General features: G+C 41.3%; 1 protein-coding gene across 4 annotated transcripts in view; it reads right to left on the reverse strand.

Moving 5' to 3' along the window:
• CLCN4 (chloride voltage-gated channel 4) overlaps positions 1–17,292 on the reverse strand; it is a 42,762-nt gene that overhangs the window by 14,360 nt on the left and 11,110 nt on the right. For all 4 annotated transcript variants that reach the window (XM_051794932.1, XM_051794934.1, XM_051794931.1 and 1 more), the window contains 7 exons: positions 14,459–14,610; positions 14,035–14,134; positions 9,152–9,339; positions 3,782–3,904; positions 2,048–2,254; positions 1,875–1,955; positions 806–1,351 (listed from right to left, as the gene is read on the reverse strand). In XM_051794932.1, coding sequence (XP_051650892.1) covers positions 806–1,351; positions 1,875–1,955; positions 2,048–2,254; positions 3,782–3,904; positions 9,152–9,339; positions 14,035–14,134; positions 14,459–14,610 — 1,397 coding nt within the window. The remainder of the gene's footprint in view (positions 1–805; positions 1,352–1,874; positions 1,956–2,047; positions 2,255–3,781; positions 3,905–9,151; positions 9,340–14,034; positions 14,135–14,458; positions 14,611–17,292) is intronic.

Below are 17,292 nucleotides of genomic sequence, written 5' to 3' on the forward strand. Positions count from 1 at the left end.
GAGAAAGATGAGACACTTTAGCTTTGAGTACAGTATAAAATATAATGTAGAACCCAGAAAAACTTCCCATCATCTGCTACCATCAGATCCAGAACTAAGTGCTCAGATAATGGGAGATGTAGACAGACAGATGTGTGGTTTTTTATGGGCTCTAGCAATCAGATATATAGAGCTCACCAAAAACATCTTAGTACATATTGAAAGCTTGGATAAATTGTTCTTGAATCTTTCATCATTCATTTAGGGGGAGGAGGAGTTGTTGAAAGAAAAAGTTGCAAATCCAGAATAATCAAATCATATATTAGTCCTCCTACTCATCCCCTCTTTTTTCCAAGCTACAGTTCTTAAAAAGATTCAAAAATAAGACCTTTTCAGATACTTTTATATTTTTGTGATGCTTTAAATGTGTAAAATAGTCAATTTAAAATTATTAATTCCCTGAGAATAGCTACCTTGAGGCACATTAAGACATTAATCTACCTAGACAAATAGTCCATATCCATGACAGAGCTAAAAAACAGCTGCAGTGGGAATCATCTTGAATTTGCTTATTGGCAACAGCAGATTTAAATCCCATACAGATTTCTTCTTCACCTAACAAAAGCACAGATGACTAGAAGGTGGAAAAGCAGCAGCCCACAGAGCAAGGTGCTGGCAGGCAGGTGAGCCAGCAGCATCTCAGCAGCACCCACGTGCTGGGCGTAGGTCAGAGGCACACAAGCCCTGCCAGCCAGACCAAGGCTGCCGATGGCAACTCATCTGTGCCTTGTCCTCACGGCAGCTTCTGCATTTGTCCCCGACTTACCTTCATTCCAAAAGTGAATATTGTGATGACAATTTTAAACACCAAAGCCAAGGCGAGCTGCCACATGGCAGAGTAGACTCCAGGGCCGGCAGGTCTGTCAGGAATGTCATCCACTGGCCGGGTCATGTTGGGGTCATTGATGTAGTCACAGAGCTGTGAGGACTCCAGGGCCCCACAGTCATTGAAGAGCTCCGAGATCAGCTCGCTGGTGCTCCTCCGCGTGTAGGGGTTGGGGTAGGCGATGATGGCAGTGATGGCTGTAATCACTATGACCTCCAGCACTGGGTATTTCCCAAGTCTGGTGGTTTTTCGCCTCCTGCACCAAGCGATGTTGCATCGGATAAAGAGGGTGCCCCAGAGGCCCCCAAAGACGCCAAGTAGGATGAAGGGGAAGAGCTCGGCCATGTACCAGGGGGTGTGGTACTCCACGTAGAACAGGACCAGTCGGCTGTTCCCAAAAGGATTAATGGATCTCAGTGTGAAGGCAGCCACAAGAGCAGCGAAAAATGACCTCCAGAGGGTTTTCAGAGGAAAGTAATAGCTGACCTAAAACCAAGAAGAGACCATAAACATTTCACTGAGTGTGACAGAGGGTGCTCCTTTTAACTGCCATCCCCGCCTGTTTCATTTTACTTCACTGGGAGCACTAGTCGCTACCACAACCAGAATATGTTCACAAAGGTATTAGAAAAGGCATTTTCAGATTTCAGACAGGGAGCAGCAACTAGTTAAAAATCAATAAATCTAAATTCAGAGTTGCTGTCTAGAGAGTATAAGATGGATGCTTGACAGCTTGGCCCATGCGTCAGCAAGCAGAAAGCTGGAGAAACCTCAGCCCAGAGACACGTTCTCAAATTGAATCATCTAATTTGTTTCCAGAAAGCCAGTACTGCTCTGCTACTCAAATTAGGCTAAAATATCTGGTTATTTCTTATTACTGGAAATCAAAGGTTGTTTTTGCTTTAGAAGAAAAATAAGCATATAAATACTTGAAAAAAAAAGAGTAATCTTAGAAAAAGGTGTCAAATGAAAATATATTTATTGAAGCAAGTGAACTTCCAGGTCTCACCTCTTCCAGACTGAAAAGCACACCTCCAATTGGAGCCCCAAAGGCAACAGAAACTCCTGCAGCAGCTGCAGCTGAAAGCACCTACAAAACAAATGTTTACATGCAAGGCATGAGTCCTTTGAAGCCCCGAGTAATCAGACAGGGAAATTAGAGATAACGTGAGCCAACCTCACCTCTCTTCTCTTTCCTTCATTCTTGCTGTACTTTGAGAAAAGGCTGCTGAAGAAGTTTCCACAGCAACAGGCCACGTGGACTAACGGCCCCTCTTTCCCAAGGCTGAGGCCTGAAGATACCACCAGAACCAAGGTGACTGTTTTGATTAAAAGTGTCCACTTTCCCAGGTAGCCCCTAATAATGAACCCACTCAAGATGGTTTTTATCTGGAAAGCAGGAAGAACATGTTGAAGAGATGAAGAAACCTTTTCTACTCTGAACTTTCAAATGGAGTTAAAACTCCAGTGGAGTTTAAAACGTTGCAGACTGCTTGAAAAAAGCCAGTGATGGAGAGAAAGAAACCACAGGTAGGGCAGCTTTCCCACAGCAATATCTGAGCAGGGGTTAAGCAGACCACACTTTTACTGCTGTTATGGGTGGTCTCCATAACAGTCAGTAAGGACTCTCACAGAGATCAATAGAAATATGAAACTCTTATATATCTCCTTGGCTTACAAGATCAGAGTTAAACTAGGTTCAACTTTAACAAAGCAAGAAAAGAAGCAAATAAACAATCACAGGCTTTTTCCAGTTAAAACACATTAAAAAAGTTCTAAATATTTGGAATTGCTGCACCACAAAAGCATGAAAGTGTGATGAAATTATAAAGTCCGAAAGATCTTATTTGGATGCTTTTTCTCTTAATTTTGCACGTGATTGGCTAGGATAGAGCACAAGGCATGTGCATGCCACATAGGGTAGGATTTGGGTTTGGACTCTAGGCCTGGAAATGGGCTGGAGCTGAGCATCACCTCACATGAGGGATTTACCACTCAGAAATTAGCTTTACAGTTAACTATGAAAAGTTTTTAAAACCACAGATATATCAAACATGTAACAAAGACACACATGACTACTTTGAAAATGGAAATTATTTAAATATTTCAAATTATTTGAGATAGGGTCTTTTTAAAGGTTTGGACGCTTTTCTTAGAGATCAAGAACAAAAGCATGCCAAGATTTCTAAAATTTGGGCTGTTGATTTTCTCTGCCACATTCCTAAATAACACTTCCAGTGGTTCCATAGCACTTTTAACAAAAGACTGTTCTGATTTCAAAGATTTTGAGTAGCTCTGCTGATTGAATTACAAGGTTTTTCATTCTAACAGCTTAAATATGGACTGAGACTCAATATGTAGAATATTGAAAATCAAGTAGATATTTTGGCTGCTATAATGCTGTCATGCTGGCATAATGTAGATGACATTGTGTACAGGGACACAATTTGCAAAAGATGTGCACCAAACACTTTTCAGGCATTCCAAATGATGGGCATCTCAGGAAACCTTAATTTTGTAGCCCTCCCTCTTTTTTTTTTGCTTTTATTTAGAGCCTAGCCTAGAAAATAACTGGTTTTGTAACTGACCCAAGTAATTTCATTCAAGGAAAATTCTATATGATCTTCTAGTGAGTATGTATCTCTTGTAGACGTTGATTTTTATGTCAAGCTCTGGCAATGAACAAGTATATGCATTAACCTGTCACAGTGACCTTCAAATACTTTATACTACGAAAAATTTAGATGAGCACCATAAAAGCATAGACAAAGGAATGAAGTCAGATGAGATGGAAAGAGAATTTTCTTGTTTCTATACTATCTCATAGTATAGCTCTGGAATGGGAAAAGGTGGTAAATCATCATTTTTTTGTTTTGTTTGGTACTTGGATATTCATGCACAAAGAGAGAAACTCACCTCTGGGATTCCAGAGCCACAGGCATAAGGAGCAAACACTCTGACCAAAGAGACTGCCAGGAAAGCAAAACATAGAGCCCACATAATGTACAGAAAATAGTTTAGAATGTAAGCACTTGCACCCTAGAAAAATAACAGTAACAAACATTGTTAGACAAATGCAGATTGGTAAATCTCACACTTCTGATGGGGTCATGATGGCACAGAGCCTGATCTTTTCATTTACATGTTAACTGTGGCTTTTCCTCAGGAAGGACAAATAACTTTATATACTCCAACAATTTTATTACTCATGGAAAGAAGCAGCATACTAATATATACTTAACCTAGTCCATACAGTCTGTTTGCAAGAGACCCAAACACCGCAAGTTGAGCATCGTTCAAGAAAAAAAATTAAACTAACCTACAAAAAGTTCCAAAACATCAAACAAATATGTCATAAGGGCAAAAGTAATTGGTAATAAAAAGGCACCTAATGAAGGAATCTGATGTGTTCATCCCACGGTGGAGGATAGGGGATGTGACCCTGATATATCTTTGTCTGAGGGCTGGTATTCAAAGGTCATTTCTCCATGCAGATGCTAATCTTTTCAAATGAAACACGTGTGTATATCATTAGCCAGTTCAGTTCACAAATGGGAAGGAAAAAACCATAAATAAATCCTTTCCTTCTATATGATGCTATCTATGATAGGGTTGAAAACAATTTGAAAACACCATAGTTTGGCGGAACCCCCTCAGACACACCTCAGTCAATTTTGCGCTATTTTAAAAGCATTCCAGTCAGGAATAAGCCTGTCTTCAAGCTGAATAGCTTTACTTTTCTAACAGAATGGACATGCTAATGATCATTAACAACAGTTGACTGTGCAGTGCCATAGTGAAAGCACAGTCAATAGTGACCTTCAGGTTTTCTACCTGTCTCCAACGGTCAAGTCGAAACTTTTGTTAAAAAATCTGTCTTAGGATACCTCTTCTCGTGCATAATTTTTTTAGAATAATTTCAAAAACCCTACCTACACAGACAAAAGATAATCTAGTCAGAGGCATCAAATTGATACAAGGAGCTTAAGCCTTCAAACAATATCCTCTAGCAACATGACACTACAGAACAAAAAAACGATGTGGACCTCAGTCATGAATTGGTATGAATCCTTCACCTCTAAGTGAACTCTTCCTACCGGATGCAATTCCAGCTGCTCAAGAACATCGAGGCCCCTGTCTTTGCTCTGCAGGACTGCAGCCTGGATATCAACATTACGATAAATCAAGCAGGAAAACAGGCATTAATCAGTTGTATCGTGTCTTCAGTTAACAGAGCTGGCCGAGCCCTGTTCCCAGTCATAAAAAACCTAGAGCTGAGAAGCCTCCCTGTTTTCAAGCCTGCAAGGAATCAATCTTTAACAGCATAGATGTTTGCTAGTTTAATTTTCTGGGTCTGCCCAAATGAAAATACAGTAAGGAAACCACTGCCCTTGTCCTTATGGGTATATTTGAAAGAAGTGCAATTTGTTAAGGTCCTCTTGTGCTTGCTGAAGTTGGCAGCTGGCTTTGCTGATAACAGCAGAAGAGCAATACAATGTTATCCTCCGGTGCCCTGAGACTAAGCAGTCATGGATCCCACACTTGCAGTGATTGACATCCAGCTGTAGTAACCATGGATCTTTGTTGCTACAGCTGAAGACAGCCTCGTGAATGTCTTCTCCTAGTGCTTTCAATTACAAGCAGCTATGACAATATTTACTCTTCCTCTACAGAAAACTCTGGATATCTTGCCTCAGGGCAAAATCCTCCTGTCAGTGTGAGCCTGGAGTACCTCCAAAGAAGGCCAACGCCTTGATAAAAATTTGGCCCTACTACGTTGATCGAAAGCTGTAATTTTGCTTCTAAATTCACTGGAGTCAAATTAACGTTGTTTCTTTTTACTTCTTCTTCTTTCACAACTCAGAAGTCATAAGAAAAGTATGTCAGCTCGTTACTGCAATCACATATACACCTACAGCTCTGTGGCAGGACCCCACAAGAGTCTGTATGGCCAGTTCAACCTTATCCCTTGGGACAACTTTCATTGTTACATTTTCCAGATATCTGGCATTCTTCAGGTTCAACTGCAGCAGTTTCTAATGATTAATAATATGAAAACCTTTGGGAAGTGAAGTAGCAGTAAGTCAGTATAGCAAATGGCTCATTTCTTATCCACTATGTGCCATTACTAAGGCCCTGAATCAGCAGAAGTCTTAAGCATGTACACTGCAATCAGAGACCAAAACAGCTCACCAGGAGAGGTGATCCAGCTATGACCTTTCCCACTAGTGGCTTGAAAGACTCACCCTGGAAGCAATAGTAATGAAGCACGTAGGGAAACTGAGAAAAATTTTGTCTTTTAGTTTGCAAGACCAAGCAATATTTCAGATCTGGTGTCAGTCCAGTTTAGATACAAATGGAACACAATCGAAAATAACCCTTACAAATTCAGAATACTGAAAGAAACCAATGCCTCAGGATGCCATCCAATGTATGTTTTCTCCAGAGGCCCACAGCTCTACCCTGACTCTATGGGGCATCTCACAGTTTTCAGACTCCTTCCTACTGGTGTTACAGCAGTGTGTCTCCTCAAGACTGACAGATTCAAGGCTGCAAAATTGAGAATGGGGTTCCAGGTACAGAGGAGTTTCCTCATCTTGCAGGTCTCAGCTTCATGACAGGAGATACAGAAGCTCTGGGATGGGAATACAGTCCATTGCTGGGTCCAGTGTTATGATCCATGGAAGACACAAGGTCCTTTCCTCTACCCCGGACAGGCATCAGAAATGAAGTCCTCAGCTCCAGTGAAGTTGGGGTTGGGACTAAACTGTATCTCCAGAACAGGGAAGGTCCAGATCACCAGATACTGGCCAGAGATCTGAACTGAGTGACATCTGATAAGCTTTTGATCCGCCAGTGAATTTGAGGTTTTGAAACTCTCTCACATCGAAAAACCCTCTTCCCCTCCTCTTTGGAAGTCATCCAGAACCAGAAGGCTGAAGAGTATAACTGACCTACAAAACAGTGTTTAGGGAAGAAAACATAGCCTGGTAGGTTTCTAGTGTGCTATTGTATTTTCCATAATAATTTGTATCAAGCCTCTGCTTTGCGCTCATTTTATAGGAGTACTAGAATGGAAACATTTTTCAAGAGATGCCATAGGAAATGTCACAATTCTCAGTGAAAACATATGTACAGGGTTTATCACAGCCATAAATTGGCAAAACCACAAGGAAGAACTGATCTAAATCTCGGTCCTCAAAATGTCAAATTTAGTTGGCTATGATGAGAAAGAATCACAGTCATGCATAAAAAAGAAGACATGTCTAACTGGAGTACCTTCAGGGAAACTGTTCTAAATACTTTTTGCCTAAAGTGTGCTCCAATGCACACTCCTGTTTTATAGGGTTGTTATGTAAATGTCAGGCACAAAGTGAAACAACATAGAAAAAAAAAGGTAAAATTATTCTGAAACTCAGTCAAGTTCAGTGTATTTTGATACCTGCTAGAGTCCGCTACTACTACAGGAACCATATCATGCAAAACTTGTAAGCCTTTTTCTATGAAACTGAATTTTTACTTTCCATATTCACATTTTTGTTGGGCTTTGCCTGGGATTTCAGTGTAATAGTAACAGACAGCTATAATATTAAAATTTACAGCATCCATCAGACCATGGCAGCCAGGAACCCACAGATCTTAGAGGCTCATTTGTTCTTAGAAAGAACCCAAAACTTAGCGAAGATGAACCTTTTTTTCCTACTTTGACAGTACACCAGGGGGTGAGAAGCCCAATTTGAATAGAAAGTGAGTAAAGTTTCACAGTGCCCACCTTGCTGATACCTCTCCTATAGGAAATGGCATACAACAGTTGTGACTGCTGCTTTCAAATAGCATATGAAAGCAATAAATTTTCTCAAGGATATGCATTGTTTATATATTTCAGCCAGAGTAACAGCATGTCAAACACATGCACAGGATTTCCAAATCCCCTAACAATTTTAACAGCCTCCTCTTTTTTCCCTTCCCACATTTTTTTGTTCTCTTAAATTACAGCATTGTCCCCAGTCCTGCAGCTTTATACCAGAGTAATATTTCTTCGCTGTCGCAAAGATACAACCACCCAAACCACCTGCTGATGAAAACCAGAGTGAACCTAGCAAACCTCTGGCAAAGGGAAACTTGACACTGTGATCAGCAACTGTGCTGAGAGATTTTTGCCTCTGATTATGTGGTGGGAATATTCAGGAATAGGGAGCACCCCACTACTTCCATTATGGTTAGTTAGTGGAAACTTGAAAATTAAGCTACACATATTCACAGACTCTCATCTAGCACTACTTGTACTATAAACCTAAAGCAGCACTGAAGGGAACATGAGTGACACACTTGTAAGACAATGAAGGTGTCCTCAAACACTGCAAGACCAGACTACATCCACACTGGGAGAAGATCTCATACAACCTCTCCCACCTCCATGTCATATTCAGTTATTGTCAGATTCAAGTCAGCTGCAGAAATGAGGAGGCGAGAGGGATTTAAGACAATGACTTTGTCAAAAATTTGACTTGTGAAATACATTGAATAACTTAGGTTGAAAAGAAAATGTCCTTTTTTGTATTTTTTTAACATGCCATCTGCTAAATGGTATATAGAGAGGCTTCTTTCGATTGTCTTCAAAATGAAACTTTCACCTGCTTTGCTTTGAAACAGCATTTTCTGTCCTTAAAATTACTACCATAAAAAAAATGTAAGAAAAAAACCTTAAAATATACGTTTCATGCCAGTCCAGATCAGCTTCTTCCCTTCTTGTCCTCTACCCCTGCAAATCTTTCGCTTTCGCCAGCTTTTGGTGCTAGCTAAATATCATGATGCCTGATAGAGAAAATGATTGCAAGGGATAAACAAGCAGTTCTTATGCAGTTCTCTCTACTACTCACAGCATCTGAATACATAAAAATCCATCTGCAGTCCTGAAAATTTCCTGTTAAATGTATTTGTCAGTGCTCAGCTTTTTTTGTCCCATAAAATTATGTTTGAAAGGGAAAAAAAAAAAAAGGGCAGCTCAGGTCCCCTGGTGATTATGTTATGCGTATGCTGAAACCCTTTTAGTTTAATACTGATAAAAAGAGAGTACAATCTCACAGTTTTCCACTTTCCATTACACTGAAACAATAGGATCTCTTCCCAAGTTAAGCAGATTGCTTGTGGAAATGTCTTTTTTTGCAGCGTGCTCAGTTTATTACTTTCTCTTTCAGAGAAACTCTCTGGAGGGAACATCAGCAAGTATGAAAAAAGGGCATTGCCTGGCCTACTGTGACCCCAAACTAATCAGGTCTCTCGTACCTCAGACTGGCTTACAAGAAGTTCAGACCATTTCTGCCACTGGGGACATTTGTCCCTGTCATCGAATGTAGTTTCATTAGACGTCCAGCAGCACTGCTCGTGGCTGTACCAGAAGGCAGACAGGCAGACACCCTCCTTCAGGTCTGTCATCCAATCCACAGCTAAATCTATCACTCCAGCTAATGTGCCTGAGAAATGAAATGCAGAAAAAGAAATATTGGCATTAAAAAATATTAAGTTGCAAGGAAAATATCTTTCATTTTAATATCAGCGGGAGGGGTGGGGAAGTGATTTGGGGAAGTAAAATTCTTTGGGGACACCTTACTGCAGTCCTCCAGTACCTAAAGGGGGCTTATAAGAAAGATGGAGACAGACTTTTTAGCAGGGCCTGTTGCAATAGGACAAGGAGTAATAGTTTTAAGCTAAAAGAGGGTTGGGTTAAACTAGATATGAGGAATAAGTTTTTTACAATGAGGGTAGTGAAACTGGAACAGGTTGCCCAGAGAGGTGGATACCCCATCCCTGGAAACATTCAAGATCAGGATGGATGAGGCTCTGAGTAACCTGATCTAGTTGAAGATTTCCCTGCTCATTACAGTAGGGTTGGACTAGATGACCTTTAAAGGCCCCTTCCAACCCAAACTATTCTATGATTCAATAAATACAAATCTACCAAAGAACTGGGGGAATTAACAAGTTTGTCTGACCCTCAGTGCTTTCTCATAAGCTTTTATTTTAAACACTATCATTTTCATACTGACTGATGGCCAAATAGGGGAGGCATAACCAATGTCAGGCCTGATCTTGCAGCCTGTCCCAGGCAGGTGCACAACCTGGCTGAGATACGGAAGACTTCATGTGGGGTCTCTATACACACACTAAGCTGCAGGTCTCAAACCATGCTGTGTATTTCAGGGGTAGTGGAGGAGAAGGATAGGTTTGCTTTCGTACAGCATTTCTGGTCCCAACACAGCAACCTTTCAGAAGGATGATTTCATTACAGAGACAACATGGATGCCGAATTTTGACTTATGAACTTAACAGAATGGGGCTTTCCATGTGTGTGTACATTCATTAGCAATCTGGACATGCAGAATAAAATTATCCTTCAAATCCTCCCTGTATCAAACCAACCCTTATTTCAGCCTTTCCCCAGTAATTACACAGAGCTACAGTGACACCCGGTGGCCACCAGACACAGACACAGGTAAACTTGCTGTGCCCAGACACAAAAAAAGAAAAATTCTAATTTTCTAGGGCATTTGCCCATCGGTGATAACAATTTGCCCCAGTATCAGCTCCCTGAGAGCAGATGGGTCCCCAAAAATGCAAGAAGAGCAGGAACAGGAGGCTGGGAGCAGCCAGAACACAGACCTGCGTTCTGTCCTATGTCCATACCTTCTGGGAAGAATTAAATCACCAACCTATAGAAGAGTCATTTAGTGTTTTCCAAACCCCTCTCATATATAGTGGAAAGCAGAATTCATATTATCTTTATAAATAATCATTAATATAATTTCAGAAAACCAGTAATGGATTTGAACAGCATTTATCAGTGCATTTCTGCGGGAATAAAACACTGGAGGGGGGAAGCTCTGGAAAATGCGAACTGGTTTGGTTTTATGTTTCCAAAACTTTTAGCGTCATGGCTCCTGCTAAGAATGTAATTACATGAAGCAGGAGTGGGGGCTGATCCCCTTTCCTCTAGCAGCTGGGGCACACAGGTGGGTCCAAGAGCTGGTTTATTTGACCTGGAACTAAAGTTTTCTGCTTTTCATTTCTGTAAAAGGGGGGGGGGGGGGGGGGGGAGAAATATATTTCAAATAATTCAGGCAAGTGGAACCTGGTTTTAGTTCCAAAGAACAAAAACACCACCAGTCTTCACAGAGTCTTGCATGTAAACATATCTTCTTATACCCTTAAGAAGGACACTGGCAAGGATTGGTCACTAGGGTAGCAGTGAAGACTTTTTGTTATATGGAAATAATCTGAAGAACTATACAGATATACTAGACAGGATCACACATAAAAGAAAGGCTGCACAGCAGAGTGATGATGTCTGTACCAATTATTTTCTTTCATGAAGACCCTCCCTTACTCTTGATTACTCTCTTCTGTTTTTCCCAAGTTTCTATGGAACCATATTCTTAGATGATGATGATGAATTGTGTTGCTAGCAACTTCAGATTGCATAGCTTCCTGAGTCTTGCAGTAAGCTCTAAATTCTTCTCCAGTTTTCTGAAAGTTTCAGGAAACAAAGAATCCTCATCCCTTGGATATGAGCACCAAATGCCGTGCCTCTTGAATCTCTTGATGGATCTTTAGCATTCTCTGTAGTTACCCCAATCTTCAAAGTTTACATTACTCGTAACCAGGCAATGCATATTAATGCTGCCTAGCAGAAGGTGTAGAGGAAGACAGGCTTTTGACATTATTTTCCCCAATAAAGTCAGTAAACATAATGAAGACCAAACATTCAATTTTATAATATAAAAAGCTCACAGGAACCTCAGCACCTGTAAGACTTAATTATGCAGCTGATATAATCCCTTTTGCCAAATACTTTGTAATCCACAGAAGGAGGAAAAAGCTATATGCCATATACTACACATGTTTTCCAGAGAAGAACCAAGATTTACTTGCTCAGTGCAGCTATACATGCACAGAGCAACAGAGCCCAATGGCAGGAACACTGGAGAACAAGGATTTCTCTGATTGGCCTCAATGGCTTGTGTTGACTGTGGAGGTGCTGCCTTTGAGGTACTGCACAGTCTGAAAGATACAGTTGACAAAATTGGTGGGATTTAGGTTTGTAGAGCAGTTAAGCTCACTTTAAACTCCTGGCTGGGTAAATCACCCAAGTGCATTTGGAAACATGTTGGAAACTTTGGCCCCTGCCAGCCCATTCTCCATGAGTCCCATCTTGCTGCTCTCCATCGCCAGCACAGAGGCAGCAGGGTCAGGATGTTCCACGGGACCCTCATACTCTGGGTACTGCTGCTGCTACTTTCCTCTTCCTCTCCCAATCCTTGCCACAATTCTCCTTGCCTTTGGTAATGCGTGGACCCAGCTGCCCAAGAGCTCACCCAGTGTCCATGTGGCTGAGCCAGGCTGCTCTCCGTGGAGCAGCAGTAGCTTCTGCCTGTGCAGAAGAGGAACCGTGGAGGAGCCAGGCTGGTCCATGCAACCTGGCTGACCATATAGGTACCCTCATAGCAGGCTCTCCTCTCTGAGCAGGCAGCACAAGCAATACTTCAAGTAGAGAGGAAAACAACATGAGGTGCCTCTTGACGGCACCATCAACCTCACCTCCTCCCTCCCCAAACCTGGCTAAGAAACCTCATCCATTCATCAGTTATTCCCCCCTACACTCAACAAAGGGGTGTTGACCCCTTGCTGAGGCTGAGGTGATGACTCTCCATCTTTGCCCTGTCCCAGAAATGCTGAAGGTACAGAGCATGTGTGTCATTTCAATGGCAGGGCTCAGCAGGGCTCAGCACAGGTCATGGGTAATTTTTGTTCTCTGGGTGATTCACAAGTCCTTGTCCCAGTGTAAAAAATTACTAATTTGGCTTGACTCTTTGAGGTAAAACTTATTGCTCTGCACACTTGTCATTGAAAAGGCTGCAGAAGCTAACAGAACTCAGCTGCAGCTTATCCTCAACCTCTATTCCCAAGCTGGAGGTATCAGCATTAGATCTTATCTGAGGTCAGCAGCTCTGGTTTTTGACAACCTTTAGGATTTCAGCATAAGGTTTCATTGCAAACTGGAACTGAATCAAACCTTCTGGGATATTTTTACTAAAATGGGAATGTGTGTATGCATACCACATTCTCTATATGAGCCAGGGGATTACTGAGGTCACTAGAGCCCTGAAGGGCTTGCTCTAACCTTATTTGCAAGCAGAATTCTCCGTCCCAGGTAAGGCCAACCCTGGCCTTCAGGCAAGGTTCAGCAGCCCTGGTAGTACACAATCTATCAAACTCTCTTCCCATCTCACCCTCCCACCAAGGATTTTGTGGAAACAATTACATGTCTACAAAATAACATAATTTGTTATTTCAGCAGTGTTTTCTTGAGTACTTCACTGGTACTTCTGAGGCTCCTAACAACTGTAATAAAAATGTTGATTTGACAGATGCTGAGAAGTAAATTCTCATCACTCCTTGGAAACTGTGAAACTTCACATCATGCTTTTACCAAGCAGCATGACACAAGAGCGCCCTGACCTCACTGAAAAAGCATAAAAAACGACAGCTGTCTCAGCTTGGTAAGAGAAGTGCAGCTTTCCAAGCTGAAAGATGTGCTTAACTGAGGAGAAGACAGGAGAAATTGAGGAAATTAATGAATTTGCCATGTGAGTTTGAGCAGGCTGTTAAATATGTAATGTCTGTCTGGCCTGGAAGCAGATCTGAAACTGAGTTTGAAACTGTATTTTGCCTCACACATATATAAAGAAGATAACCCAGTGGATACAGCAATTTATAAAGCTTCCCTCTGAGTGTCCACAACCACCATTTTCCCCACATCATATTTTCTACTTGCAAAATTAAAGTAAGAGATGACAAGAAAAAAAATCCTACCAATAAAATTGACTTCTGTAAATCAAAGATTCAGAAAGTCAAAGTAGCCCACTGAGTGTGAAGTAAAAGCAATAGAAAAAATCCCTCTACTTGTGAACAACATTTTTTCTAGGTCAGCACTCAGCGGGAGATTTGCAAGTGGGTATATTTACTAGGGATCACAACTGCATGGATGCAAAGCTGTCTTTTTAGCTTGAAGCATCAGTGGAGAGACAACAAAGTAAAAACAGAAGGAAATAGCACTGCAGCAACTTGGGTGGGATGGTTCAGGCATAACTGTAGCACTAACACATATGTACCTGCCAGTAGTCCTATGAGAAGCATTACAACCCATCCTGACCAGGCGTCCAGCAAACTCTTGATGAACTCCCATATGGATTCTTTACTTTTGCTTGTAATCTGAAATTAAATATAGATATGTTGCTGATTCAGGCTGACACAGTTTTAGAGTACAATGTTTAAAATAATTAAACTCCCAGACTGTGTACACAATTTCTCTACTCCCCAATGTCCCAACCATTTTTTAGAGTTGCTCTGCTGATTAAGTTGCAGCAGCCCTTTCATATTTACAAACTCAAGACATCCCATATCCATATTTTTAGAATTCCTCCTCAAGTCATACAACAAGACAGGAAGCAATAACTTCGGAAAACTGCTTGTTTTCCTCACTACCAGGATGGCTGTGACCAGGGACTGTGATGCAACAAAGCCTGACACCGTTACCTTTCGATGGCGGTCAGTGTCACGCGATTTCTCTCGCAGCCAGTCGATGGTATGGAAATCTTCATAAGTTCCAACATCAGGGAAAGGCTCATCCAAAAAATCCATTAGGTTGCCCGAACCATTCATGTCGCCTGCATTGACCATATTAGGATCTGTATGTAGAGGAAAAATAAGTATGTCAATAAATTCATGCAAAAATGACTGTTACCTCCTTTAAAAGTCAAGTCCCAAAGTAGTGGCTACTATGACAAGCTCCAGAAAAGGCTGACAACGTTCCCGATGAGAGGAGTAGCATGAGACTTTGTCAAATGGGATAGTTTAGGCACAGAGGGTTGGATTCATACAACTTAACTTCAGCCATCTAAAAGTTTGGTGTCTGGACTGTAGGTACCACCTGGGCTGCTTCTAGAGACAGTGAAAGGTAAGTGTAAGGGGGTGTGGCAGCAGAGCGCCTACTCCTTTAAAGGTATATGGCCAAGGACCTATTTCAGTAATAAGCATTCAATAAGCATAATGAGCAAAGGAGGAAGCCTGAACAAGAACATTCAGGGACACAAAAGAAATGCAAATGATAAGGGAGGAGGTGGTAAGAACCAAACCTGGATGAGGGCATGTGGGAGTGCGAGAATACCTATTCCAGCAAAGTTGTCTGGTTAGGGTTGTTGCCAGTTGGAAAACTATAGGGAAAAGGGGGAAATTAGAATCAAAATATACAGAGACATAGACCTGACAAAGCAAACGTGAAGACCTTGACCAGAAACAAACCTCACCACTCATACTAATTGAAGTGCTAATAACTGTGTGTCTGCCTCTGGAATACAGGCTCAGCTACCAGTTGAACCTGCACGAGAGAAAGTGGCAGCCATGTCCCCCAGCATGGGCAGAGACTCTGGGCCTGTGAGAGCACCAGCAGCTGGGCAGGGGGCTCTTGGGCTGGGACAGTTGAAGGATGCAGCCGTGTGCTTCTAACAAAGTGTTGCTCTAGAGTGGTTAATCCTATCCATCCTAAAATAGGTGCCTGAGAAATGGGATCTTCCAGAGAATACCTAAGGTTTGTAATCTGAAATGGCATGCCTAAAAACATCTGTTATCATGGAATTCCAGGGAAAAAACCCATGAAAACGCATGAGAAAACTGGGGACAGATACAGACTTTAGAAGTTGTATAGAACAAATTGCAGAGCCTGTAGCTCCTTGACGGACATGAGATAACTTCTGCTGGTCACTGATGAGGCCAGTATGGTACCAATGGCTGCTACCAACTTTCCTCCAAGAAGTACAGGAATGGGGATGTCACAAGTAAAGAATTTGGATCTTTGAATCTGTGAGGAAATTTCCCAATTCTGTAATTGGAACAGGCAGAAACACGGCAGATAAGCTTTTAATTGACTGTCCATACACCATGATACTTCATTCGGCTCCCTTTATTTGCTGCCTTTTTTCCCGCGCTCTCCCCATTTTCAACTATTTTACTTGAAATGTCTCCATTTAATTTTTTGCCCTGGAGGGGATTTAACAGTGTAATAAATGTGAATATTCAGCTTTGTCAGTGTCTGCTCTTTGCACTTCACCATGCAGAAATTTTGGATGACACAGACAATGTGCTGAGCACATGCAGCTGAAAAAAAGCATTATATTACAGGCAACCAGCAGGTCACCATTGTAACACTAAAGAAGCCCTTTAAAGTGTGAAAATCAAGTAATCTCCAAGTAACCTCGTAGACTGTGCTATTATTTTGCAACACTGTGATATTTTGCAGACCAGTTAATTCACCTTATTCTTCCCATACAGCAAAGAAGGACCTGTAAAGAACATGCAGCTCGGACTGCTCACTTGCACGAGGCAGCCCCAACCCGCTAAATAAACAAACTTCTGGGAACTCTGGTATTGAAAGCATTGGCAAGTTTTCCTTCATACCACAAGAAAATTACCCAACATGTTAGTTATATCACATAAAAAATAGCTTTTTAAGTATGTTGTCAGTGCCCAGCACATGACAGTATTGTGATGGATAATACCAGGCCAGACCACAAGTATGTAGGATAATTACAATCTCAGCCTGAATCTACCCCAAAAATACGTGCTACACAACACGTCCAGGGAGAGAAAAAATGTGCTAGAGACCACAGGGCCATGGAAGACTAAGAAAACAAATAAGCTTTGAACTCTAGGTAGCATATCAGTACCTGGAAGTTGCAGTGAACTGGATGATTATCAGTCATAAAGTTCACTTCAGGTAGTATGCTTTTGAAAGCAGAGATATGATATCAGATTATGCAAAATCCAATTTTAGTAAAAAAACCACAGTTACAGCACTTTTGAACTTAGTACTACAGAGTGTCCATCTTATGTCCTAGCACTAAGCACCATAAGTATCCCTTTCTTTCTCTTTATTTTGCATTTATTTCTCTCACTTCAGCATTTGTAAAAATCTACAAAGTTTATTTCAGGATAAGTTAACTTGCCCTCTTAGACAAGTTTGCAGAGATGCTTTCAGTTCTGCCAGCAGAACTGGAGCCTTACTCCAGTTACAGATAATAATTTAATAACTTAGTTAGAGATATTTAATACACAAAAATTAAGGGCCAATTAATCTCATCCAAGCTTGAACTGTAGCCAGGTGTACTGCAGCAATACACTCTGGACACTAAAATCTAGGTTGCTTTCATAGCTGGGAAGTGAATTATTTATATTAGAATGAGACAGATTGTTTCCCAGAAGTGACAATTTCTGTTTATTGATCACAAAGAGATGTCAGAGGTAGACATCTTCATCTGATCACTACCAATTGAAAAGAAAACATTGCAACATAATGACATGTAGAATTAGTAACA

The sequence above is a fragment of the Manacus candei genome, unplaced genomic scaffold (assembly GCF_025592945.1).
Source record: "Manacus candei isolate 608988 ecotype Guabito, Panama unplaced genomic scaffold, ASM2559294v1 h1tg000041l, whole genome shotgun sequence".
NCBI lineage: Eukaryota > Metazoa > Chordata > Aves > Passeriformes > Pipridae > Manacus > Manacus candei.